Source organism: Salmo salar, chromosome ssa12, assembly GCF_905237065.1.
Source record: "Salmo salar chromosome ssa12, Ssal_v3.1, whole genome shotgun sequence".
Classification (NCBI taxonomy): domain Eukaryota; kingdom Metazoa; phylum Chordata; class Actinopteri; order Salmoniformes; family Salmonidae; genus Salmo; species Salmo salar.
The window spans coordinates 63,763,072-63,790,907 of record NC_059453.1 but is presented as its reverse complement, the minus strand read 5'-3'; the positions used below and the strand labels follow the sequence as shown (position 1 = coordinate 63,790,907).

General features: G+C 42.0%; 1 protein-coding gene across 3 annotated transcripts; it reads left to right on the top strand.

Moving 5' to 3' along the window:
• The first annotated feature begins 369 nt into the window (after window positions 1-369).
• LOC106565589 (la-related protein 4) lies at window positions 370-26,297 on the top strand. 3 transcript variants are annotated; one of them, XM_014132876.2, is made up of 17 exons: window positions 370-764; window positions 8,130-8,271; window positions 8,632-8,793; window positions 9,060-9,135; window positions 9,577-9,713; window positions 12,037-12,140; window positions 12,264-12,374; window positions 16,002-16,055; window positions 17,297-17,515; window positions 18,363-18,469; window positions 18,972-19,013; window positions 19,525-19,770; window positions 20,135-20,186; window positions 20,300-20,470; window positions 21,192-21,319; window positions 21,429-21,612; window positions 21,764-26,297. In XM_014132876.2, exons 1-17 carry the CDS (start codon window positions 666-668, stop codon window positions 22,145-22,147), a joined length of 2,418 nt encoding a protein of 805 aa, XP_013988351.1. In that variant the 5' UTR covers window positions 370-665; the 3' UTR covers window positions 22,148-26,297. The 3 variants fall into 3 exon arrangements, with proteins under 3 accessions (XP_013988351.1, XP_013988350.1, XP_013988352.1); XM_014132875.2 differs by having other exon boundaries at window positions 371-764; window positions 21,168-21,319; XM_014132877.2 differs by lacking the exon at window positions 18,972-19,013 and having other exon boundaries at window positions 371-764; window positions 21,168-21,319.
• The last annotated feature ends 1,539 nt before the right edge of the window (window positions 26,298-27,836 follow it).

Genomic DNA, 27,836 nt, shown 5'->3' with positions numbered 1-27,836 from the left:
GTCACTTTCAAGAGGTTGGAATAAGAACATGTTCAACTACTTAAAAGACAGTGGCTCGAATCTAGGTTGTGCCTTTAGATTTGGCAAAAATGAACAACTAAGGAATAATTTGTCCCTTCTATCAGACTTCTCAAACCCGAGCCTGGTCTGCTTCGCAAGAGTTCGCAGAAGTCTCGCAATGTAGCACCTCTGGGTTTAGAAACTCTGTGACTATTAGTTTACAGTCATGATATATGCAATTATAGTTTATGATTGACACAGTTTGTTTGCCATTAGTCAATCAACGTTTCAATGAGTCAAAACAGATGAATGCATCTAACTCGAATTTACGACTTTACAACTGGTCATTACCACCATCCCACTTGGTTATGAAAGCAGCATGAGACCCACTAGAGACAAGGTCAAGTTGTCTGTTGGTTCAACACGCGGAGAATTGTCAGCGGCGCTTAGCTAAACTTCGAAAGGTGTAACGTTATGCCGTCATGAGAATGATGTGGTTTGTAACCGAAAAATACTAGACGATTGATTATTCTATTTCCTTTTTATTGTGCCATTTGCTCCATTGATTACAATCCGTTACAAAACGTCGCAAGTTGAGCAGCGAGTGATTGCTTTCACGTGGGGGGGACTGGTGGGGGTGGGATTGGATTGTCAGGGCGGTCCGGATGAGTTCGGTACAGTGTCTGGTGCAGCAGAAGGAGGTCAAGTCGGGATCGGACGAACGTGAGCAAGGGGAGATAATATCGAAAGATCAAGGCGGAATGGTAAGTTTGGGCCTTGTGCTAACTTGTCCCCCCAAAAATCTTTCAAGTCCCCCATTGATTATTGCATTGTTCATTTTTAGAGCTTGCAAGAAAGACATTTCACTGTACTTGTGACATTAACTTGAAGCTAATCATCATTTTGCGCTAACATTACTGCAATTCCATAAAACAGTCTGCGGTTGACTGACACTTGCCTTGGCAGGTTCTGCCGCGTGTTTCTTAGTTGCCAGTCTGGCGTGTAACCTCTAAGTACACTTTACGGTAACTAACGATAGCTAGCAGTTTTTTTTGTCGACAAACTAACGTTAACAAGCCTAGTAGGTCGACTAGTTGAACTTTAACTAACGTGTTAGATCCAATGATGTAACTCGCTTAGCCGCGTTACTAGTACCTAGTTTTGCAGCTAGTCGAGCTAGCAAACACCTGGCGGTATCGTTAGCCTTAGCTTAGTCGTTCCATGTAACTACATTTCATCCAATAAAACGCTACTGTAACGTCGTTGTGTAACCAAAGTTCGAGTGTAACGTCGTTGGTTTAACCCATGTAACGTTAACTTAGCTAGGTACAGTAACTAGCTTAGTTTATTGTTGCTAGCTAACATGGCTAGCAAACGTTAGCTAATTCATGCTTGCTCGTTGGTGGTGCCTGGGTAGGAGGCAGTAGGCAAGGTCTTCAACCTAGACAGTAGGTACAGCCAAAGACGATGGTACAACTAACTTAGTTGGGTAACGCTAGCTTGCGACTGTTGGCTTACGTTAATTTACAATATGTTTAATGCAAACATTAACGTTAGACATGCAACTGGTTGGTTTCTTCCAATTTGCATCGTTTCATGCCGGTAGTATCTTGTTACTCTAGCTAATGTACATTTTCGGTGGTGGTTGAAGGTCCAACGATACCCTCACCCGTGGGGGGAAGGTGAAACTGATTCTTGATTGGTGTAATGTTTAGTTTACAAAACCTACTAGGCCTAAACCTACTAGAAAGTGGCCAGAAGAAACTCTGGGCGTTGGGGAGGAAGAAACCTTAGGATGAACAAGCTCGTACGTAGAAAATAATGTAAATTACAGTATATGTGTATATAGGCTGAGATGTTCCGCTACCCTGTAAAGCTTTATTGCCTATACTGTTTTGCTTTTCACATCTATTCGCCAAGCCTCATTGAGGTAGATTGATAGTCATGCATTCAGTAGTTAGCCCCTAGGCTAATCGTCCACTTCTGTCGTTGCTTATTCCTAAGGCCAGACAGTTTTTCCTGACAGTATGCCTCTGGGCTGTTTAAATAACTAAGGCCAAGTAATAATACTTACTCCAAGAAACCCAGTAGGTTGAAGTTGTTTCACTATGGCACTGGGATATTTCACTTCTCTGTAAAAATAAAAAAATATGTATGTGTGTATATATATGTGTGTTTGACAATATCATGGACCAGGAGTGAGAACAATTACAATTTCAGTACTTGGGTTAGGTATCAACAGGTGCCGATTCCATGGATTTTGATTAAAGCAGCCCCCGCACCTCTCTGATTCAGAGGGGTTGGGTTAAATGCGGAAGACACGTTTCAGTTGGACAACTGACGAGGTATCCCCCTTTCAATGTCACACATTGTCTGAATTGCTTGCAAAAATCTACTCATTGTATTTGTCTTTGGCTGTTCGTGTAGTGGACGGGAAAAGTGTGGCAGAAATAACCTGGCAACCAGAGGGTTGTTGATATCAAATCCTAGACGCACTTGCCTGCTGTTGTTCCCTTGAGCATGTCACTTCACCCACCACAACTCCGTGTGGCAGCCTCCCACACCTCTCGAAACCCTGTCTTTCAGAGGGGTTAGGTTGACAGTGGAAGTACAATTTCAGTTGGACCAATTGTTTTCTTATATTAAAATGGAAGTGGTTCGGTGAACCTCACTCGTGTGATGATTAACTTTGCCTGAGACCTAAAAGAGTTGTTGGCTCCCTGAGCTAAAAGTCTTGTGACATGCAGGAGACCCAGGTTTTAAAAAACCCAATTGGTCTCATTGGTACCGCCACTCTGCGAGAGGGTCATATGCAGGTGTGGTGATTGAGGTCGTTCAGTGAACCATATTCCTGTGTTGAGTAACCTTTTCTAAGACCTGAAGACTTGTTGGCTCTCCACAGGATAAGAATTGTGGCTCAGTCAGACGTTGACCTACTTTCTCAGACCAGGATTCTGTTTAACCCAATGGTGTATAAATCATTGGTTCAACCCTTTCCCTCAATCATGTTTTGATGCCCTCTGACCTAACTGATGCTATTTATGTGGCGTCTTTGCTTTCCTGACCTCCTCCGCAGCCTGGTCTCAGAGCAAAACATTGTTACTAAAATCTGTTACACTTAATTTAGTATGTTACATTAGCTTACATTATTTGACCCGCTTAGTGTTATAAATTATGTTCGATAAGACGATTGGTTACTTAAGGAAAAAACTAAAGCTGGGTGGGCGTATAATGCTAACGTCTAGCAACCTAAAGGTTGCTTTCCTAGCCACCATGCTTCTACATCTGCATTGCTTGGTGTTTTAGGCTGGGTTTCTGTCTAACGCTTTGTGGCGTCGACTGATTTTCAAAAGGGCTTTATAAATACATTTCGATAATTTGATCGAGTGTTATGGACAACTTCAGCATTTTAGGTAATTTGCAACTCCAAGTACTTACTACTTTTTAGCGTCTTTGCAAGGACATAGTATGTTAGCCAAACCTTCCAACCCTAAACTTAACCCTTTAACCTAACCTAGCTAACATTAGCCACCTAGCTAACACTACCAACAACAAATGGGAATTAATTTCATAAGTATTGCAAATTTGTAAAGCATTGTACGCATTTCAATTCGTAACATACTGTAAGTCCTACAATACGTATTATATTGCACGACCGCTTTAGAGCAATAGTAATGGCTAAACAAATGGTTTTGTAGGGTTTTTGGCTAAATGCCGAAAATAAGGCCTGTGGTAAACAGCCTCATGAGATCTTATACATTTTGTTCTATGAGAATTTGCTCAGCTAATGTACATTTTTGTGAATTTGAAGCATTTTTGTAATAAATAATTAATATCAGTCAGTTAACATGATGTTTAGCTCATAGAACAAAACGTATAAGATCTAAGCCTGTGTAAACCTCAGACCTTATTTTTGGTATTTATTCCAAACCCTAGTCTTTCCCCGTGAATGAACAAGGTAACATTTCCCGGTTTTATGACTACAAGCTGGCGAGCTCTATTAAATTGGTAGGCAAATTAAATGTAACCTAACATATCATACTAAATGGAGTGGCACGAATCTTAGTATCGTAAAATAAGTTTTGCTCTGAGACGAGGTTATCCGCCAATGCTGTAAAATTGGTACTTATGTTATTCCTGGTTGCGCTACAATGATTGCTATTTTATGTTCTTTGGATTATAAATCTGCAGCGTATACTAGAGGTTGACCGATTTAATTGGCGTTGCCGATTTAATTAGGGCCCATTTCAAGTTTTCATAACGATTGGTAATCTGCAATTTTGGACGCCGATTGCATTCCACAAGGAAACTGTGGCAGGCTGAGCACCTGTTACGCGAGTGCAGCAAGGAGCGAAGGTAAGTTGCTAGCTAGCATTAACCTCATCTTACTAAAAAAACAATCTTTACATAGTCACCAGTTAACTACACATGGTTGATATTACTAGGTTAACTAGCTTGTCCTGCATTGCATATAATCAATGTGGTGCCTGTTAATTTACCATCGAATCACAGCTTACTTCAACTTCGCCGAACGGGTGACGATTTAACAAAGCACAATCGTTGCACAAATGTACCTAACCATAAACATCAATGCCTTTCTTAAAATCAATACACGGGTGTATTTTTTTTTAACCCTGCATATTTAGCTAAAAGAAATTCATGTTACCAAGCAATATTATCAAGGGAAATTGTCACTTCTCTTGTGTTCATTGCACGCAGAGTCAGGGTATATGCAACAGTTTGGGCCGCCTGGCTCTTTGCGAACTGTGAACTAATTTGTCAGAATTATACATAACATTGAAGGTTGTGCAATGTAACAGCAATATTTATACTTGCCACCTGTTTGATAAAATACGGAACGGTTCCGTATTTCACAAAGAATAAACATTTTGTTTCCGGATTTGACCATATTAATGACCAAAGGCTCGTATTTCTGTGTTTATTATATTAAGTCTATGATTTGATAGAGCAGTCTGACTGAGCGGTGTTAGGCAGCAGCAGGCTCGTACGCATTCATTCAAACAGTACTTTACTGCGTTCGCCAGAAGCTCTTAGCAATGCTTGATGCACAGCGCTGTTTGACATTCAAGCCTATCTACTCCCGAGATTAGGCTAGCAATACTAAAAGTGCTTATAAGAACATCCAATAGTCAAAGGTATATGAAATACAAATGGTTAGAGAAAGTCGACGCGTCATAATTCCTATAATGACTACAACCTAAAACTTCTTAACTGGGAATATTGAACCACCAGCTTTTATAAGTTCTGAGCAAGGAACTTAAACGTTAGCTTTTTTACATGGCACATATTGCACTTTTACTTTCTTCTCCAACACTGTTTTTGCATTCTTTAAACCAAATTGAACATGTTTCATTATTTATTTGAGACTAAATAGATTTTATTTATGTATCAAGTTAAAATAACTGTTCATTCAGTATTGTTGTCATTATATATAAATAAAAGTTTGGTAGATTTTTTTTGGGGGGTCCTCGTATCGGTGTTGAAAAATCATTGTCGGTTGACCTCCAGCGTATACATGTTGCAGGAGCGGCATGTATGCCTGTCAATATGTGGTCATTCATCGTTCTATCGGCAGAGGGTAGGTAGCGGAAGAGTTGAATGAGTGTTATGATTTAAGCGACGCTTCGACCAATTGCGAGACTCTTTGGAGACGAATGTGTGAATGAGAGGTGATGCACAAAGTCAAAGATGGTGGCTAAATGAGTTCACTCACGCCGTTTACCATCGGTGGGGTGGTCGGTTTAAGGGAGTGACTCGCCTAGACACCAATGCGATAGCAGCTGGGTCTGATCTGCTTAGTTTATTGAACCAGGAAAAAAAACTGCGGGTTGGGTGTCTCCCTTCCGTCTTTGACGAAGTGTGTCGGGACGTGACTTGTGGAGAGGTCGGAGTCTAACAGTACCATAACCAATGAAAAATCCATTGAGTACTCATGAAAGCTCCTTCACTGTAGCATGCTCTGTTTGCAGTTTTGGTATTTGTCCTACTGTGAATTGTACCATGTTGTCGAGTTCCACCCATTGTACATTTTTTTTACTTTCTATTTAAGTGAGGACCGTCTTGGATTAGCTGGCTACATCAATTGAATCGGTTAGCTAGCGAGTCAGTACAACATTGGGAGGAAATGTTTGGTCTGTATAGGGATCCATTCTAGATAATCAATAGTTGCAATCGGGGAATAACGTTGTGCTTTAGATCATTGGTGAGCATGCAAAGTATAAAACTTAACTTCTCTGGGATATGTGGGACGCTAGCGTCCCACCTCGACAACAGCCAGTGAAATTGCAGGGCGCCAAATTCAAAACAGAAGTCTAATTAATTAAAATTCCTCAAACATACAAGTATTTTACACCATTTTAAAGATAAACTTCTTGTTAATCCAGCCACAGTGTCTGATTTCAAAAAGGCTTTATGGCGAAAGCATACCATATGACTATGTTAGGTCAGCGCCTAGTCAAAAAAAAACACAGCCATTTTCCAGCCAAAGAGAGGAGTCACAAAAAGCAGAAATAAAGAAAATGAATCACTAACCTTTGTTCTTCATCAGATGGCACTCATAGGACTTCATGTTACACAATACATGTATGTTTTGTTCGATAAAGTTCATATTTATATCCAAAAATTTGTTTACATTGGCGTGTTATGTTCAGTAATGTTTTGCCTACAAAACATCCGGTGATTTTGCAGAGACCCACATCAATTTACAGAAATACTCATAAACTTTGATGAAAGATACAAGTGTTATGCATAGGATTATAGATGCACTTCTCCTTAATGCAACCGCTGTGTCAGATTTCTAAAAAGCTTTACGGTGAAAGCCCACCATGCGATAATCTGAGTACAGCGCTCAGCCACCAAAACAAGACATACAGATACCCGCCATGTTGTGGAGGCAACAAAAGTCAGAAATAGTGTTATAAATATTCACTTTCCTTTTGATCTTCATCAGAATGCACTCCCTGGAATCACAGTTCCACAATAAATGTTAGTTTTGTTCGATAAAGTTAATCTTTATGTCCTATACCTCCTTTTTGTTTGCGCTTTTAGTCCAGTAATCCAAATGCACAAAGGGTGCTCAAAGTCAAAGTTCCATTATAGTTCGTAGGAACATGTCAAACGACGTATATAATCAATCTTTCGGTTGTTTTTATCATAAATCTTCAATAATATTTCAACCGGACAATTCCTTTGTCATTAGAAAGGAAAGGGAATGGCGCTCGTGCTCACAGCCACGCGTGATCAACTGCTCATGGCTTTCAGCCAGACCACTGGTTGAAACGGCTCTTATTCACTCCCCTTTCACAGTAGAAGCCTGAAACAACGTTCTAAAGACTGTTGACATCTAGTGGAAGCCTTAGGAAGTGCAATCTGACCCCATTTACACTGTATATTGGATAGGTAATCACTTGAAAAACTACAAACCTCAGATTTCCCACTTCCTGGTTGGATTTTTCTCAGGTTTTTGCCTGCCATATGAGTTCTGTTATACTCACAGACATTATTTTAACAGTTTTGGAAACTTTAGTTTTCTTTCCAAATCTACTAATTATATGCATATTCTGGCTTCTGGGCCTGAATAGCAGGCAGTTTACTCTGGGCACCTTATTCATCCAAGCTACTCAATACTGCCCCCTGTTCCCAAAGAAGTTAAGAAATGGAGTTGTAGCTAGTAGGCTACATGTCGCAATTGTTTTCCGAATCTTAAAGCACAAGAACCTGTGTAGTCCTGGCTGGCAGGACATATAATGCCTCCTTTAAATTTAGTCCATTCATTAGCTGGACAATTTATTTTTTTTCTATTTTTTTTCTCCAATTCATTCCCTGTTCTAATAGTAAAATGATTACCTATAAACCTTGGAATGTGTTTTTATGTGGAACATTGACCATTTGAAAATTACGCATTCATAATGCATCACTCCAAATAGACTTGCGTAGCCTATGGTTGATTATGTTTGTTAATGGTATATGATAATGTGTTTGACAGAGAGCATTGGATGTCTTGAAAATGATGCAACTTTGGAATCTGAATGTATGTGCTCTAAATAGATGTTTTGACTTTGCCGGACACCTACAGCAGCCTTAAGGAGTTTGTGCATTTCATCCCACAGGTAACCACAAAGGGAGCAGGCCTGAACCCCAATGCCAAAGTCTGGCAGGAGATCTCTGCGCCCCAGATCCAAGTCCCAGATGAGGGCGTAGAGGGCCCCTACTTGCTCCAGATGACCCCTAACTCTGCTGATGTCACTGAGGGTGCGGGCCAAATTAAATGCACCCTGGAGTTTTTATTTCACCACTACATGTATACACAGGCCTTCATAGATTTGTCACCAGATGAGAAATGGCTTCAACAGATTTCTCTCAAATTCTGTACACGTAGTGTTAAGCACGTGGTTTTCGGCTCTTGATTTGCAGAGTTCAGAGGGCTCAATGGCCCTTTTTGGAAGGACTATTAATCAAGGCCAGAGATGATCCTAACCCTGCTCTGTGGAGGCACTGAAAACCAAGCTCTGTTATGAGTCTGGATTACATAGTCTCCCTGGTTCAACCTTGACAGTCTCTTTCTCTGTTCAGACTCTTATCAACCACATGACTCTCCCCTCTTCCTCCCAGGTTACTCAGAGGTCCCTCCTACTGGGGCTAAGGGGTATGGCACGGGGTATTTAGACCCCTCCTCGGACAGCAGTGCCCCTGCACCCACAGAGGGTGTAGTGAACGGCATGGACCCCCCTGAGCTGGGGTACCCCCTCTATGACACTGTGACTGGGTCAGCAGGTCAGTAGCAGTCCTTTGGTCAGATGCTTTTGAGATGCCATGCTCTGATCTGGCGTTGAAGGGAATTGGATGCATTACGTTTCTCAGTTTTGCCTTTCACCAAGTATTGTCATTGAGTGTTACATCAATTAATGTCATAACAATTGCCAATAGTAATGATCCGAGATGTAAGGCTTTGGCAAACCTTTCCTATGCAGAAGGGCTGGTACTTGTAGCATTGCAGCCTAGAGTCAAACATTCATTTTGATCTGAAATTGTTTGTGCAGTGGAGGAAAAGCAGCCCCTCTCAGAGGTGAGCATGAGAGAGTCTCTGAAGAAACAGCTGGAGTTCTGCTTCTCCAGGTGAGTAACTGCTTTTGAGAGCCTATTTCAGATGGTTGTTTTAACTTAAATACAGTCAGAATTGAAATGTCTCTCATTGAACTAAGAAATTCTACATGGTGTGGTAGTGTATTGAGTAGACCTTGGATTTGTACCCCCGGTGATGATCAGCATCGCGCTTGGAAGGACCCAGGAGCGCTGTGACTGGAGGGCTATCCGTCTCATATCTCTCAATCTATTCACTCTCTACCTTTCCTACTCCTTCTACACCTCTTCCTCTCTCTCCCCCTAGCTCTGTCAGCACAGTGTGACTGACCTAATGACCGTGAGATTATGAGATCTGAGGGGAACAAGGAAAAGAAAAATGGACATATGAATGTGATTTTTGATATCTTTGCGTCCCATAGGCTGTAACAGACATGGCTTTTTGGTTTCTCATGCTGTGTTGCTGTCTGTCTTCAGAGAGAATCTGTCCAAGGACTTGTACCTGATGTCCCAGATGGACAGTGACCAGTTTGTCCCCATCTGGACCATCGCCAGCATGGAGGGTGTGAAGGTCCTCACCACTGACATGGACCTGATTTTGGAGGTGCTACGAGGTACAAACCCACGTCTTTAACCCTGTGGGAGTGGGGAGAACTGATGAAATGGCCTGTCTGGATAGTCTTATAGCTGTAGCCTGCTACAAGAATGGTCTGAAACAAGCTCAGATTGCAGGATCTTTAGCCAGCCTAAGGACACTTAGCATTCAAGTTGTAAAGGCTCTTACCAGATGTTGATACACGGCTGGGAACGAGATTTGTGGTAGAAGTAACAATGTGATGGCTGTAACGCCACCAGTAGATGAATTTATAATTGTTTAGAGGGATGATAATGCCAATTGTGGTAGTCAAACTTAAAACAACAAGGTAGTACAGTGCCTTGCAAAAGTATTCATCCCCCTTGGTGTTTTTCCTATTTTGTTGCATTACAACCTGTAATTTAAATAGCTTTTTAGTTTGATTTCATGTAATGGACATACACAAAATAGTCCAAATTGGGGAAGTGAAATTAAAAAAAAAAAAATTGGAGAAGTCCTGTGTGCATATGTATTTACCTACTTTGCTATAAAGTCCCTAAATAAGATCTGGTGCAACCAATTACCTTCAGAAGTCACATTAGATTGCATACAGGTGGACTTTATATAAGTGTCACTATATATATATATCTCACACACACACACACCTGTTCTGAAAAGCCCCAGAGTCTGCAACACCACAAAGCAAGCGGTACCATGAAGACCAAGGAGCTCTCCAAACAGGTCAGGGACAAAGTTGTGGAGAAGTACAGATCAGGGTTGGGTTATTAAAAAAATATCTGCAACTTTGGCCATCCCACAGAGCACCATTTAAATCCATTTTTTTTTAATGGAAAGAATATTGCACCACAACAAACCTGCCAAGAGGGCCGCCCACCAAAACTCACGGACCAGGCAAGAAGGGCATTCAGAGGGGCAACAGAGACAAAATAACCCTGAAGGACCTGCAAAGCTCCACAGTGGAGATTGGAGTATCTGTCCATAGGACCACTTTAAGCCGTACACTCTACATAGCTTTATGGAAGAGTGGACAGAAAAAAGCCATTGCTTAAAGAGAAAAATAAGCAAACACGTTTGGTGTTTGCCAAAAGGCATGTGGGAGACTCTCCAAACATATGGAAGAAGGTAATCTGGTCAGATGAGAATTAAATTGAGCATTTTGTCCATCAAGGAAAACAATGTCTAGGGCAAACCCAACACTTCTCATCCCCCTGAGAATACCATCCCCATAGTGAATCATGGTGGTGGCAGCATCATGCTGAGGGGGTGTTTTTCATTGGCACTAGGAAACTGGTCAGAATTGAAGGAATGATGGATGACGCTAAATACAGGGAAATTCTTGAGGGAAACCTGTTTCAGTCTTCCAGAGATTTGAGACTGGGCCGGAGGTTCACCTTCCGGCAGGACAATGACCCTAAGCATACTGTTAAGGCAACAATTGAGTGGTTTATTAAGGGGAAACATTTAAATGTCTTGGAATGGCCTAGTCAAAGCCCAGACCTCAATCCAATTGAGAATCTGTGATATGACTTAAAGGTTGCTGTACACCAGCAGAACCCATCCAACTTGAAGGAGCTGGAGCATTTTTGCCTTGAAGAATGGGCAAGAATTCCAGTGGCTAGATGTGCCAAGCTTATAGAGACATACCCCAAGAGACTTGCAGCTGTAATTGCTGCAAAAGGTAGCTCTACAAAGTATTGACTTTGGGGGGGTGAATAGTTGTGCACGCTCAAGTTTTTTTTTTTTTTTTTTCTTGTTAAACAAATATTTTGCATCTTCAAAGTGGTAGGCATGTTGTGTAAATCAAATGGTAGTATGCCATGAACCTGGCTTCAGGAGCAAACTCAAAGGAGAGAAAATAGTCCTCAGTGTCATTATTGGAAAAGGCTCTAGTTAATCTTAGTGGATGATGTTTCTGTTGACACGTTGTTCAGGGGTCGCATTAGCTTTCAGAAGTCTGCTGCCAAATTGTCTTAGAATGAAAAGGCAAGGTTTTTTGCAAAGATGATGCATGGCTTTCATAGAATGCAGCCAGCTACATTTCCTAATTTCAAGCAAAATATTAATCTTGCATTTTAACTGGCTACCTAAGAAACTCCCAGAGAAAAATAGCCTTCACATCAGTCAGAGTGCTGGTGATCCAATGACGAGAGCAAAGATATTTCATCCGGGTGAAGTGTAACTCCATTGCAAATGTATGAAGTGCGAAATGAGTCCCTTTACATTCATGATTTGGCATGAACCCTAACTGTATTTCATTTTTCTGCCTTTGACTTTTCCTTTCCGGCTTGAAAAATGCAAAATCCTGCGTTAATTAGACCCCTGGTTGATGTGTATGGTTTCAGCCTCGCCCATGGTACAAGTTGACGAAAGTGGGAAAAGGGTTCGGCCCAACCACAAGCGCTGCATCATCATTCTGAGGGAGGTGCCCGAGACCACACCGGTGGAGGTAACCAAATGGGAGAATTCATGTTTTTACAATTTTCCTTTGTGTAGACATTAGCTCATTACATGTGACAAATATCGTTATTTTGTTGTGGAACTGTAAACCCTCTATTTCCTTTTCCTTCAGGAAGTGGAGACCCTCTTTAAGAATGAAAACTGCCCCGAAGTGCTTAGTGTTGAATTTGCGGCCAACAACAACTGGTACATCACTTTCCGGTCGGACACTGATGCACAGCAGGTAGTGTTTCACATTCTTAACTAGTGATAGGGAAAATCGATAGTTGCGTATCCCGATAGTTTTGTGGATCATATCGATACTTTGACTCCAGTATCGTTGTTGCTAGGTAGTGTTAGCTAGTACTAGTGTCGTGGAAATTCAGAACTGAGAGAGATTTGGTAATTTCTTCAAACAATCATCTTTATTTAACCTCTATGGGCTAGGTGGGACGCTTGCGTCAGCAGAGTACCCAGCCAGAAATAATCAGACACCCATTTTTCAAGTTAGCATATAATGTCACACAAACCCAAACCACAGCTAAATGTAGCACTAACCTTTGATCTTCATCAGATGACAACCCTAGGACATTGTTATACAATACATGCATGTTTTGTTCAATCAAGTTCATATTTATATCAAAAACCAGCTTTTTACATTAGCATGTGACTAGCATTCCCACCGAACACTGCCGGTGAATTTACAAAATTACTCACGATAAACGTTCACAAAAAGCATGACAATTATTTTAAGAATTATAGATACAGAACTCCTCTATGCACTCGATATGTCCGATTTTTTTTTTTATTTATTTTTATTTATTATTATTTTTGAATTTTTTTTTTTTAAATAGCTTTTCGGTGAAAGCACATTTTGCAATATTCTCAGTAGATAGCCCGGCATCACAGGGCTAGCTATTTTGACACCCACCAAGTTTGGGGCTCACTAAACTCAGAATTACTATTAGAAAAATTGGATTACCTTTGCTGTTCTTCGTCAGAATGCACTCCCAGGACTTCTACTTCAACAACAAATGTTGTTTTGGTTCCAAATAATCCATAGTTATATTCAAATAGCTCCCTTTTTGTTCGTGCGTTCAGGTTACTATCCGAAGGTTGACGCGCATTTCGTGACAAAAAAATTCAAAATATTCCATTACCGTACTTAGAAGCATGTCAAATGCTGTTTAAAATCCATTTTTATGCGATTTCTCGTAAAATAGCGATAATATTCCAACCGGCCAATGTTGTATTCATTCAAAGGCTGAAAGAAAAAAATTGAGTAGTCTCGCGAACGCACATCTCAGTCTCACTGTCCCCAGGCTGACCACTTACAAATTCTGCTGCTGTTCTTTGCCCAGAGATAGCAGACACCCCATTCCACTTTCTAGCGGCTTTAGAGAGCCAATGGAAGCCTTGGAAAATGTCACGTTACAGCACAGATGCTGTATTTTTGATAGAGATGCAACAGAAGGACAACAAATTGTCAGACAGGGCACTTCCCGTATGGAATCTTCTCAGGTTTTGGCCTGCCATATGAGTTCTGTTAGACTCACAGACACCATTCAAACAGTTTTAGGAACTTTAGAGTGTTTTCTATCCAAATCTACTAATTATATGCATATTCTCGTTTCTGGGCAAGAGTAGTAACCAGTTTAAATCGGGTATGTTTTTTTTATCCGGCGGTGCAAATACTGCCCCCTAGCCCCAACAGGTTAAACACTTTCCATTGCTTGTTCTGTTCAATGAACCATAAACAATTAATGAACATGCACCTGTGGAACAGTCATTAAGACACTAACAGCTTACAGACGGTAGGCAATAAAGGTCACAGTTAGGAAAACTTAGGACACTAAAGAGGCCTTTCTACTGACTCTGGAAAAACACCAAAAGAAAGATGTCCAGGGTCCCTGCTCATCTGTGTGAATGTGACTTAGGCATGCTGCAAGGAGGCATGACGACTGCAGATGTGGCCAGGGCAATAAATGGCAATATCCGTACTGTGAGACGCCTAAGACAGGGAGACAGGACGGACAGCTGATCACCCTCGCAGTGGCAGACCACGTGTAACACCTGCACAGGATCAGTACATCAGAACACACCGGCGGGACAGGTACAGGATGGCTACAACAACTGCCCGAGTTACACCAGGAACGCACAATACCTCCATCAGTGCTCAGACTGTCCGCAATAGGCTGAGAGGCTGGACTGGGGGCTTGTAGGCCTGTTAGGCAGGTCCTCAACGGCAACAACGTCGTATATGGGCACAAACCCACCGTCACTGGACAAGACAGGACTGGCAAAAAGTGCTCTTCACTGACGAGTTGTGGTTTTGTCTCACCAGGGGTGATGGTCGGATTTGCGTTTATCGTCGAAGGAATCAGCGTTACACCGAGGCCTGTACTCTGGAGCAGGATCTATTTATTTTTATTTATTTATTGAGGTGGAGGGTCCGTCATGGTCTGGAGTGGTGTCACCACATCATCGGACTGCGCTTGTCATTGCTGGCAATCTCAATGCTGCGTTACAGGGAAGACATCCTCCTCCCTTATGTGCTACCTTTCCTGCAGGCTCATCCTGACATGACCCTCCAGCATGACAATACCACCACGCACAGAGCGAGCAGTATGGCTGATTTTCCTGCAAGACAGGAATGTCAGTGTTCTGCCATGGCCAGCGACGAGCCCGGATCTCAATCCCATTGAGCACGTCTGGGACCTGTTGGATCGGAGGGTGAGGGCTAGGGCCATTTTCCCCTCCAGAAATGTCTGGCAACTTGCAGGTGCCTTGGTGGAAGAGTGGGGGTAACATCTCATAGCAAAGAACTGGCAAATCTGGTTCAGTCCATGAGGCGATGCACTGCAGTACTTAATGCAGCACACCAGATACTGACTGTTACTTTTGATCCCCCCCCCCTTTGTTCAGCGACACATTATTCAATTTGTTAGTCACATGTCTGAATCTTATGTTCATACAAATGTTAAGTTTGCTGAAAATAAATGCAGTTGACAGTGAGAGGATGTTTTTTTTGGGGCTGAATTTATATCTGACGTATCAATGCTCAGTCATGGATGGTTCACCCCCCCGCCCCCCCATGCAGACCAAGGAGCATTATAAGGCACTCTGGGTTCATTCTGTTATCTGCACGTGGGTTGTTGTCTTAACCCCACCCTGGCTTAGTTTCCCAGATGCAAGAACAATTGAGACAATGAGGAATTGTTCTAAACTCCTCCTTGCTATCTCTCGGATACACCCACCACATCTTGTCTATGTAATGCAGTCTTTAACTCATTTGTCAGCTCAAGCCATCTCTAGTGACCATACACCTAGATTAGCTGCAGGGAACTAGAGTGGAGACTGTAAAAACAGGCACTAACAGGCCAGAAATATCCTATTTGTTAAGTATTAATTGCTAACTATTAATATCAAACAAATCAGGTAAATGTGTAATTTTCTATCACACTTGTCAGCACTACCTGTGCTGAAACACTGGTGTTTTTCACCCTGTCTTTTAAGCACTTTATTTCCATGAGTGATCAAAACAAATTCTCATGCTCTCGCTTGTCTCCCTGCAGCAGACCATAGTGAGAAATGTTTGGAAGGTCAAATCGCAATATAGAATCACAGTGCATATAGAATTGATACATAGCGTATCGACACCCAAGTATCTTGATGTCCCTGGCCATTACCAGCCCTATTCACAACTATCCGTAGTCGGTGAAAATGACTTGCAAATTCCAAATCCTCATTCAAAGTTCTTTTTTTTGTGCGATTTGTGGGGAGAAAATGTATGCACTCATTATATAAGAGCGTCTGCTAAATTACTCAAATGTAAATGTACTTTTATTTATTCTCGCTTATCATTCCTCAGGCCCACAGATATCTAAGGGAAGAAGTGAAAACATTTCAGGGAAAACCCATCATGGTTAGTACATTTTTATGTGTCTTTTCTCACGTAAAACATGCTTTTCTTTGATCAGATTTCATTTAGTCAAGGGGAGGCAATGCGTAACTTAAGTCAACTGTACAGCTCTGATATCAGCTGATAGGAGTTGGGGGAATGCAGTGCTGTACCTCCCTCACTGTTCTGCAGTCAGCTTTTATGAGGTCACGTCAGTGAGTTCTAGAGGGTGTTGCTGTCTCATTGCTAGGAGCTTGTGGCTGAGCTGTGGCTACACTACAGCAAGGTCACCTTGAGTTTGTGCCTGCATAAGGATCCGGTAAGGAAGGCGTTGCCAGCCAGACTGCAAGCCATTTCTCTCTCCCTCTGTTCTATTAGTCTGAATTCCATCTCCCACATTCAAGAAGTTATGACATTGTCCACATTTCATTCAACCACTCTTTAGCAGTAGTTATTTTTGATCCTACTTAATTTAAGAGCGACTGACAATGTGAATTTCAAAGTCATTAATTCACCTTAAACTTTAATTTGATTTGGTGCGCTAGCCTTCCCTGTGGCTCAGTTGGTAGAGCATTGTATTTGCAATGCCAGCATGGTGTATGCAACGCCAGGGTTGTGGGTTCGATTTCCACGGGGGGGGCAGTACAAAAAATGCATGAAATTAAATGTATGCATTCACTACTGTAAGTCGCTCTGGATAAGAGCGTCTGCTAAATGACAAAAATGTCAAAAATGTAGATCAAGTAGCTTAATGCATGAAACTTCGGCAAAAGCAAAGCCCACAGTGTTGATCATTATTGTGCTTGCAAGGACCCAGAAGCACTGTGACTGTGGAGGACTCCTCTTCGGCTCTCTAAATCTTTCGTCTCCTCCTCTTGACATTTTCTCCCTTTTTTTTTATATATTATATTTTTTTTATTTTATTTGTTTTATTCATCCCCCTCTACACCTATTCCTCCCCCTGTCAGCAGTGTGACTGACCTAATGACTGTGAGATTGAGTTCTGAGGGGAACGAGGAACACAGCCTCCATTTCCTTCTCTCTGTAAATGGCAGAGTGGGGACAATCATGTGAAGCCTATTTTAATCTTGAATTTGTTTATTCAATGGACTGCATGTTGTACTTACATGTCATGTGTTTGTACTCCATTCCCACCCTCTTTGCATTCCTCTACACACACACACACACGCGCACACACACACACACACACACACACACATCTCCCTGCCCCACCTGTCTGTCTCGCTCTCTTTTCCTCTGTCCAGGCTCGTATCAAGGCCATCAACACATTCTTTGCAAAGAATGGCTACCGTAGCGCACTGGACTCCAGTGTGTACAGCCAGCAGGGCCAGTCTCAGTCCCAGTACACTTCTACACACCTCTACATGCAGCAGGTGTTCAGCCCCCAGCAGCAGTACCCTCTCTACCCCCTGGTGCCCCCCACCTGGAACCCATCGCCTGCCCCTTATTTTGAGACCCCACTGGTAAGGCCCAGATGATTGAGGTTCCCTGTTCAAATCAAATTTTATTTGTCCCATGTGCCGAATACAACAGGTGTAGTAGATCTTACAGGGAAATGCTTACTTACGAGTGCTTAACCAATAATGGAGTTAAGAAAATATTTCCTAATGTAAAAAGTAACACAATAGAATTACATAATAATAACGAGGCTATTTACAGGGGGTACTGAGGTAATTTGTACATAGGGGTAAAGTGACTAACTTATATTGTTTTACACTTGGTTATGAGTTGTGTTCATTCCTAGGATGACCAGCCCATTCAGATCATGTAATGGAGAGTGTGGTGGTTGCTTATCATGGGAACAATGGTGTTGGTTTACCTGTAGCTACTCAGTTCTGAACAAAGATCAAATTGAGTCCAGTTTTCAGCAAATGGCTCCTTTCTTAAAACATGTGACCCAGTGGTGACAGGTCAAAGTGCATAGAGGGGTTTCAGGCTGGGAGACGAGCCACTCTGGGTTCATCTATGCCCCCAAATCCTTTTACTTTCTCTTACCCCCCCCCCAGTGAGCAGTAAGATTATGAGATCTGAGGGTCTGGATAGGTGATTTAGGAACACGCGTGGTGAACGTCATCCTCAACATGTCCTGCTCAGACTGGTATGAATATACCATGCGTTTGCTGTAACACACACACCCTTAACCTTGCAATCTGGGGTCCGAGTGGTCATGACATTTAGTAATGTAGCACTGTCAGGATCAGCTGTTCCTGTAAGAGCTGTGTCATAACTGAGGTGATTTACCTTTGTCATTGACTGGCTACACTGAGTGAACAAAATTGCCACCCATGATTTCTTCCCTCTTTCATCCAGGCCCCGTTCCCCAACAGTGGCTTTGTGAATGGCTTCAGCACCCCTGGAAACTACAAGACTGGCACCAGTCCCCTGGGCCTCGGACGATCGCCCTTCAACAGCAACCGGTAGGTGTTTTCTCTCAGGGCGAGAACCCCCATCCGGCTTCCACTTGATCCTTTATCAATTGGCTTTGACCCAATGATGACAAATTGATGCGCATAGAGGTGCTTCAAGCTGTGAGATGAAGGCTTTTGGGTTTCTTTCTCCTCCCTCCCTCCTACTTTTCTTACCAACTCTCTCTTACGCCCCAAAGTCGCTAGTCTCTACACTTGACCCGATGAGCGTTAAGATTATGAGATCTGAGGGTTCAAACAGGTGTTTGGCCATCAAAAGTGGACCATTTGAATTCCTCCACAGCCTTACAAAATTAGATGTGTTCTGACATTCTGTATCCATTTTTTTAAGCACTGGGGTGGTTGTTGTAATTGAGCAGATAATGTGATTTAGTACATATATGATTCATATTTATGTTCCTGAACAAAATAAGACAAATTATATTTGTTAGTAGTTTTTTGGGGTCTGCTGTCATGAATAACTTGTTGCCTTTTACTTCCCCCTGTCCCACAGTGTCCCCCTCTATTCCAGAAAGAATGTAATCAATGCCTTCAGGTATAAACAGATATCAATCACGTTATCAGTTGATGCTCCTCCCCACCTCCATTTCATCCATTCTCATTCTAAAACATATACGTTAGCAAGCTAGATAATGCAACTTGAAACTATCCATTTTAATGCTATTGTGCGGTGTCCTTGAACTGTGGCAACCCTCAACTGATATTTGAGAAAGCTAGCGTAACTCACAAATAACGGTATATGAAACCGAGAGCTCAGGGATTAAATTCAAGTTTGCACTTGACTACAAGCTGCAGAAAGTTCATTTCCATCAGCCTGTGCTTAGCAAACGAAAACCCTTCCCTTAGTATTCTATACAGTAGCATAGTTACAATATTCACTGTCTTAATGTTTAATGTCCTTATCCTCTCCATATCTGCATGAATCTTACTGGAACAGCTCTAGCTGTTTTGTGATCAAGTTATTGTATCTTTAGACTGAATGATAGCTAGCAGTTATGCCTGGTGAGAATGAGATCCAGTTATGACTGACTGATTTCCTTCCCCAGGAACCATGTGAAGAGCCAGCCCCAGCCATGTGACGAAACCTTACCTCCATCTGTGACCCCTGTACCCCCCCTGGTGGATGGCCTGTCTGGCCCCTCCAGCCCTCAGCCACCCCGCATGACTGGGGCTCCCCTGGTTAGCACCCCTGAATCTGGCCCTGCTCTCGCATCTTACTGCCTCAGGGACACCCTCCCACTGGCTTCAGAGGGGATGTCTAACGGAGACCTGGGCATTGCTGGCAGAGGCAGGTCAGTCTCCACAGACAACGCACGTACACACCCACAACCTGCTCATACATGAAATGCCATTATATCACAATTGGGCTTTACCAGATGGCTTTGACCCTATGATGACAAATCAATGCGCATAGAGGTGCTTCCAAGTTGTAGGATGAAGGCTTTTGGGTTTCACTCTCCTCCCTTTCTTTCGCTCAAACTTTCTTCTATCCCCCCCAAAGTCACTAGTCAATACACTTGACCCGATGAGCTGTAAGATTATGAGATCTGAGGGTTCAAACATGTTTTTTTTTGGCCATACAAAGCCTTCTCAGAACAGCAACAATGCCTTTTACTCTTTGGCTCCTTATGCTCATCTTGGTGATAATGTTTGTAGGAGAGGCAGCTACCGAGGGATGCGCAGAAGGAGAGAGGACGAGCGGCTCATGGTCAGTTACGTTTTTCATAATTTCCACTTCTGTCACGTGTATTCTACACCCTATCTGACCCCAAGCGCAGTTGGATTGAAGCTAAAAACGTGTTCTTGTGTGTGGGTTTACAGAGGCCCATCCCTCTGAGTGAGGTTAAGGTTCCACAGCCCAAGTTTGACTTGGCAACCTCCAACTTCCCTCCGTTGCCTGGGTGTGCGGTCAGCATGCAGGGAGAAGAGCCCGTGCTGGAGACACGCATGTCTGATGTGGTGCGGGGTGTTAAGGTGGTGACCAGTGACAAAGTAAGGAGAAACTCGAACGCTGTTGCACTTTTTTTTTTCTTCTTGACACAAACAAGTAGGCTTACAAACTGGTTATAATTGTTTTTCCTGGTCAGGCCACTTATCCCCAACTCTTACATCCGGCAGATAGCCTAGTGGTTAAGAGAGTTGGGCCAGTAACCGAAAGGTTGCTGGTTTTAATCTTGAGCCGACTAGGTGAAGCTGTCTGTGCTCTTGAGCAAGGCACTTATCCAGTACCAGAGGGCCAAGTCTAGGTCCAAAAGGCTTCTGAACATGTAATCAAATGGCTACCCAGACTATTTGCATTGCCCCCCCTTTTACGCTGCTGGTACTCTGTTATCTATGCGTAGTCTCTCTAACTCTAGCTACATGTACATATTACCTCAACTAACCTGTGCCCCCGCACATTGCCTCTGTACCAACCGGTATCCCTGTATATAGTCTTGCTACTGTTATTTTAATGCTGCTCTTTATTTGTTTTACTTTTTCTTAACTGTATTGTTGGTTAAGGGCTTATAACTAAGAATTTCATTAAGGTCTACACCTGTTGTAATCGGTGCATGTGACAAATAGAATTTGATTTGAACCCTAATGTGCTCCTATAAGTCGCTCTGTATAAGCGCGTCACATAAATTACTCAAATGTAATCACTCTTTTTGTGGTCTCAACCAAATGCCATGTTTTTTCTTCCTCCAAGTCAACTGTCCTATCTCATGTCCAGCCTGAGGTGAATAAGGAGGCTGTGGCCCCTCCTGTTAGTACCCAGGAAGAAACTGTGAGCGTGCCCTGTCCTGTCATGCCAGCCCTCAAACCCCCCACCCCTCTAGTTGTGGAGCCCCCTGTTCCAAGGTATAGTCTTCCTCTGGTTAACGGTCACAAAGATGTGCTGTAGGGATTTTTAAGATATTTAAATGTTGGAAAAAAACCTTCATAGAAATCTTTTCTTCTGTCTGTGCAGTGTTGCTCACCCGGTGGAGAAGCCTGAGCCTCATGTCCAAAGGGAGGCTGCTCCAACCCCCACACCACCCTCTTCTTTGCCAACCCCATCACAGCCTGCCGCTGCTACCAAACCCACCCCTATCCCCACCAGCAGTCAGTCCATCTCCACAACACCAGTCCCCGCTGCCCCCACTACTGCACCGGTAAGACTTCACTCACTACCTGGCTGATTTCACTGGATAGATAATGCATTGGATATAATGTCAGTTAAAAAGAGGTAAACGAAAAGCTGTTCTACCTATTCTTTCTCCTCCCCCTATTCTGTTTCCTGTCTGTATTTCACCATCCAACCAGGAGCCAAGGAAGCTGAGCTATGCTGAGATGTGCAAGCGGCCAGCCACCCAGCTCCCAGCCCCAAGCACCTCCCCCAACCCTCCCATCACCTCTGCCAGCCAACCCCTGCAGGAGCTTCGTGTCAACAAGGCTGATGAGCCTGCAGCCTCCAGCAGCAGCAATGGTGATAGGCCAGAGAAACCTGAGGGGTCTGGAGAAGGCCGGCCCCTTCGTGACCCCCTGGGCTCATACCGTGGGGGTAACGGCCCTGCCCTATCCGGAGGGATGGGTCTAAAGTACCGGGATCAGCAGCGGGGTGCCTCCATGAGACGACGGATCTCCCCCCACGGCTGGGCTAGACGGAGTGGGAAGGAACAGAACATTCCACCCCGGTCGCCGAAGTAGTTTAAACCACAACCAACAGACTAACAGGAAAACAAACAGATCTATATATGTAAAGACAGAAATATATGAATATATATTATTGGATGAAAGAACATGTGCGTTCCGAATCTAGAAGACCCTCCTGGAGCTCAGTCGGACACACACTGACCTTTGTTTGGGGAAACACTGAAAGCGGTAATCATTTTAAGTGGGGGTGAACATGAGTCACAAAACACAAACTGAAAGACTTGTTTGAAAGAACAGTGAGATGCTGACATGTGGCCTCACCTTGGTTAGCTTGAAGAATGGGCCCTCCGCTAAATCTATGAATTTTATTTTTATGTGAAAGTGGGGTTTGAGGGAGGGGGGACAAATGTATGGTAAGTAAAGCCTTGTATCTCAAAAATACCAGTAGTTGCAAAATAAGAAACAACAGTTGAACTGTTAGCAAATCTAGTTTATATGCAACAAAGCAAAAGATGTGGATATCCACCGATATGACAACTTTGCTTTGATACTACTTCGTTATAAAAAATGAATTTGAGGGAGGGGTTAGTAAGGTATTGTTCATTAACTGTGTGGAAGTTTGCTTTTATGACGGTTGGAAGCAGACGATGGCCACATGGTTCAGGAGTTGTTCTGAGAGTTGGGAAGCCTGTCAAGTCAAGCTGCACATTCATTTAGGTGAAGAAACCATCTTAGACATGTCTGCTTTTAGTCTGGAATATATTTTTTTTAACTAGTGCGGACATGTGAATTAAAATCGATGCATTTCTTTTCATGGTTGACGGAAGATTTTGGTACACCCTTGCATAAGTACAGCATTGAAAACTTTACAATAATAGTGCATGAATACTTGAGCAGTGCAAATTTGAGGTGTTTGTATAGTGAGACTGATGTAACTGAATTGTTATATTTTTTATCTTAATTTACTCTCTTCCATACAGATTGTTAAATGTTTGGCTGTGTATGTCATGGGTAAAGGCTCATAGGAGTAGTCTTCCCTTAGTTTAGGTGTTCCGTTATTGAGACACTCGCATCCTAGACACTAACGGTGTATGTAACTGGCTGGCGTTTCATGAATTCTACAGTGTTGTACATAGCCATTTAAGAATTATATATTTTTGTTTTGGCTTGCATAGAAGCTGTACCTATTGTATTAATCTTTACAATTGTATTCCCCAACCTATGTGGTCAAATGCAGGTTCAGCATTGATATATACCTTGAAAATCAAATAGAAACCCTTCCACCCCAGATATCTGGTCAGTTCAATATGCTCTATTACCATATCTGTGCAACAGGCTCCGGGGAGGCTATCAAGCATTTTGGTTGGTTGTATCATGTAGAGTAGGCTAGATGGTATTTCAGAGTAGTAATGGCAGATTTAGTGCAATGGTTTCCCAAGCATGAAACTGGTCTCTGGCATTCGACGTATTCCAACTTGCTCATTTAAAATCGCAAAAATGGGCCTGAATTCTGAAGCAAGTGAACACTCAATTCTCATGTTCTCTTAAGGCCGTGTCTAGACTTAATAGTTCATTCTGTTTTAGTATTCTGATCATAGTCCTAATCATGGATTTCTGAACGCGTCATGCATCTACATGTTAAATGTCTGGTTCATGCCCTTTTCCCGCGCAATATTACCTAGGTAAAGTATGACAACACAACTGATAGCGTTGCTTGGTAGCGACAGCCAAGGGGATTGCAAACGGGTTAACGACACTAGCCAAACATTTGTTTTTCTAAATATTAGCTAGCTGGCTAGCATTTGAGTCCAGAAAACACGCTCCTAGCGTATGAGGAACGTATTTCCTCAAGTTAAAATGAAATGGTGCCTCGGTCCCAAAACAAGTTTTCTGGAGATGTTTGGGTAGAGTGCTGATGACGTCGGTCGCTGATTGCGCCAGGATTAAATGGTTATTTCACTTTTTGGTTCTTAGAGTTGAATATTTTAATGCATATCCAATTATGTTTGAGTTCTGTACATGTCCATTGATTGCTAAAAGGAAACTTTAGAGCATTTGTCGTTCACATGTTAATGGTGGGTCGCGACATGTCACTTATTTGTATTTTATTTTGTAAAACATCTTAGGAACTTGGGTGGTCTCAAGTTACTGTTTAGAGTTAGAATAGTAGATTACAAAAGGTACAGTTTAGACATGGTTGTGCATAAGCAGTTTTCCCCTTGTCAGTCACTCTTAGCCATGTCAACCAACTTTTTAGATTGGTAAATTAGTCTAGCCGGCTATCTAAACTTGTATTAGCACGGGCGAAACCCACCAGGCACGCAGGGCACTGAGGTTAATCACTCTCACTTGGATCTCATGTTATCATGGCATAAAGTCATTGCACAATGTGTAGAATTAGTCTAGCAGGAAATTGGCTATAACACTGCACAGATTCCTCTCCATTCCATGGCAGTATGTTTTATACATTTGCAAAATTCTCTCTGCCCCATGGCAAAAGGTGTAGAATTTAGGAAATGTAATTTAAACTAAATTATTTCTCTCTGCTGTCTGGGGGGGGGCAGGCATTCTCACCTAACCAAATTATGCTTAGGGCCCCCAAAAGGGTGCATCTTTTCATGAGTGTGAGAAAAACACAATCTAATTTGGGTCGCAGGCTGAAAAACTTTAAGAACCCCTGCTTTAGTGATGTCTTAAATATAAATGTTAGAGTTGACTAGATGTGGGGGGCATCAATCTTAATATCTGTTCTCTCTATGCTCTTACAAACTCTTAATTCAGCCTTTTGTGTATGAATGGATTGAACATCCGGACCAAAGTCGAGCAAGCAAAAAAGACAATTTTGGGAACTTGCTCAAATCTGTGTGGGAAGTGGAGATCAAATGTTGCTGAAACAGGATTGGCCAGTCATGGCTTGGTGAATGTAGGCCTGTTTGAGAGAAGGCCACTTTTCATAAGTGGTCTGAATGTTCTTGTACCAATTTTGCACCTAGCAGGCTAGTCTTTAGTCTGGTTTGTGTTAGATGACTGTTGCGATTTTCATTTTTTCTCTTTATGATCTGTATTAGTGAGCATATTTAGATTAAATGTTTTGAGAGTTATGCAGTTTGACTTTTTTTAAATGTATTGTAAGTAATGTCGCTATTTTTTTTAAATATTTTTTTGATTAATTTAAAAAAAAAAATTGCTTTTTTTGTTCCCCTAAAATGTTTTGATGTAATAGTTGAGTATACAATATCTGATTTGAGAATTCAGTGCATTGCCTGGGTGCTAGCAGTGCAGTAACATGTTATCTATGTAATCACTGGGCCTGTTGTGATTTTTATTTTTACATCCATTTAATGGCTAAACTATGAGCAGGTAGTGGTGTTGTGGAATGAAATGCACTAACTTTTGTTTTAAAATCTCCCATGCTGTGTGAAATCATTTTAGATGTCTAAAGAAAAGGTGATTTTAGCAGGCTTCCTGAAGTTATTACAGGAATGGGGGTTAATTTCTATTTTTACTGTTTTTGATTGTTCTAGCATTTCTCTACTGGGACAAATGTGTTTTTAGGGGGTGCAGGTGGGACATAGTAACAGATAAGTGGGGTGTGAGACACTGATTTAGTAGATGTCTGAACAAAAGTTAAAGAAAATAAAGTACATGTTTTGGCCTTTTTGATATAGTGTTTCTGTGCTTGCAATGATTTTCGCTGTCTGTGTATTTTAAATGTTTGTGCTGTGCTCAGTAGTTCTGTGGTCTTGTACCGGGCGTCTGTGTTAAGATGTTTCAGGGTGCGTGTATGACTCTTCACCAGTACTACTTTGACAGTCCCCAAAAATATTTTTCAGGCCTAACTAAAATTCCAGTGCCTTCTCAGTGTTGAGGTTTTCCTTCTCTGCAAAGTAAAAGTAACATGAACACTTTTTAATTTGGAGCAAGGCAGGTTTGTTGGTTTAGTGGAAAGACAAAAATACATGGCTCATACTCAGAATTTATACGTTATTAAACTTGTGTGTATGCTGTGTCACAAATAGAAATGTAAGCGGCTCGCATGCCAATGCTGAAATTGTAATACGCTGCTTCAACATAACAGCTCTTTTTGAAAACCAGTGAAAAGGTGAAGCAAGTCGACTGGTGTGAGCAGGAATATATACATACTGTTTTACTGTCGTAAATGTGTCATTGCAAACATGTACGAGAATAAACATTTTAAACACTGCATTGTATTTACTGAATCAAACTCATGTGGCAATATTGTTTTGTCATTGCGTGAGTGAAGTCCAAAAATACACATTTTGCTTGGTGTTTGTCACAAATGTCACCCTGTTCCCTAGGGCCCTACTCTCATACTGTGTCATCAGGTTACAGACTCCGGTCGTAACCTTCAGAAAATCAAGAGACGAGAGAAAGATACCATAAGACATAAGCGCAACATTCACACGACAGCTACAAATACTATGCAAGGTAATGTGTATATAGAAGATAATGTCACAAATTTAAATGATAATTAAAAAAATGCACTCATGCCGGTAAAAAACGTATTGGACTTGCCACAACTGAATTTCCATCGGAAAAATTAAGTAATTCTATAGGTTTCCATTTCGGACACATCCTTGGACTCCTTTAGCACTGAGACCTAGGGCTGAAGGTCACACTGGTTCAATCACCAACAAATGCCAAGGCAGTGAATTGACCTCCCATGCTTTTGGTTCTTGAATTCCTAAAAGGTGAGACAGACTGGCTTGTTCTCATATTATACTCTTGAATGGCTGCTGTGGAAATAAGATTGTAGTGTACAATACAGCAGAGAAAATAGATTTTGTGACAGATTTGGTGCCATCTGTTGTTGGATAGCTACAGGGCCAGCTCCAGGCATAACTGGCAAGCGGTTGCTTAGGGGGCCCCCGGACCGATTCATTAAAAAATGCAGTTGTCACTCAGGGTCTCAATTTACTGTTGAGAGTTAGAGTAGTAGAATACACAAGGTGTAATTTGGTTGTGCATCAGCAGTTTCTCTTATGTCAGTCACTGATAGTGCGGAGCGATTAGTGCTTTTTGAGATTGGTTCAGATTCGGTTTGATTCTAAAAAAATAATCATGGTTTTCAATGTTTTATTTTACATTAAATGCGTTATCACGTTACAATTATTTTAGAACTTAATGGAAATTTCAAAGCCAAAAATAGTGAACATTCAACTGCCAAAACATTGAAAATATTCCATTGTCTGTGCAGGTCCACATTGGGAAGACATCAATAGGAAATGACTATGAAAAAAAAGATTTGTTGTATATTACTTAGTTTTTATTATATTACTGTATTTTTCATTCCTTTAAGACATCTTTTCATCACTACTCAGGCAGTCGCAGCCAGCCAGCCAGACCATCCCAATGTTATCTACACTGAACAAAAATATAAATTCAACATGTAAAGTGTTGGTCTCATGTTTCATGATCTGAAATAAAAGATCCCAGAAATGTTTGAAACACAAAATATTATTTCTCAAAAATGTTGGCTACAAATTTCTTTACATCCCTGTTAGTGAGCATTTCTCCTTTGCCAACATATGCCACACCTGTTAGGTGGATTGATTATCAAGAAGCTGATTAAACAGCATGATCATTACACAGGTGCACCTTGTGCTGGGGACAATAATAGGCCACTCTAAAATGTGCAGTTTGTCACACAACACAATGCCACAGATGTATCAAGCTTTGAGGGAATATGCAATTGGCATGCTGACTGCAGGAATGTCCACCT

Excerpts from the sequence above, each read along its gene's own strand:
- LOC106565589 (XM_014132875.2), top strand. The coding sequence starts at position 666 with ATGAGTTCGGTACAGTGTCTGGTGCAGCAGAAGGAGGTCAAGTCGGGA. Across the intron at positions 9,714-12,036 it reads GATTTTGGAGGTGCTACGAG|CCTCGCCCATGGTACAAGTT; the intron begins GTACAAACCCAC and ends GTATGGTTTCAG. Across the intron at positions 18,470-18,971 it reads TCGCCCTTCAACAGCAACCG|TGTCCCCCTCTATTCCAGAA; the intron begins GTAGGTGTTTTC and ends CCTGTCCCACAG.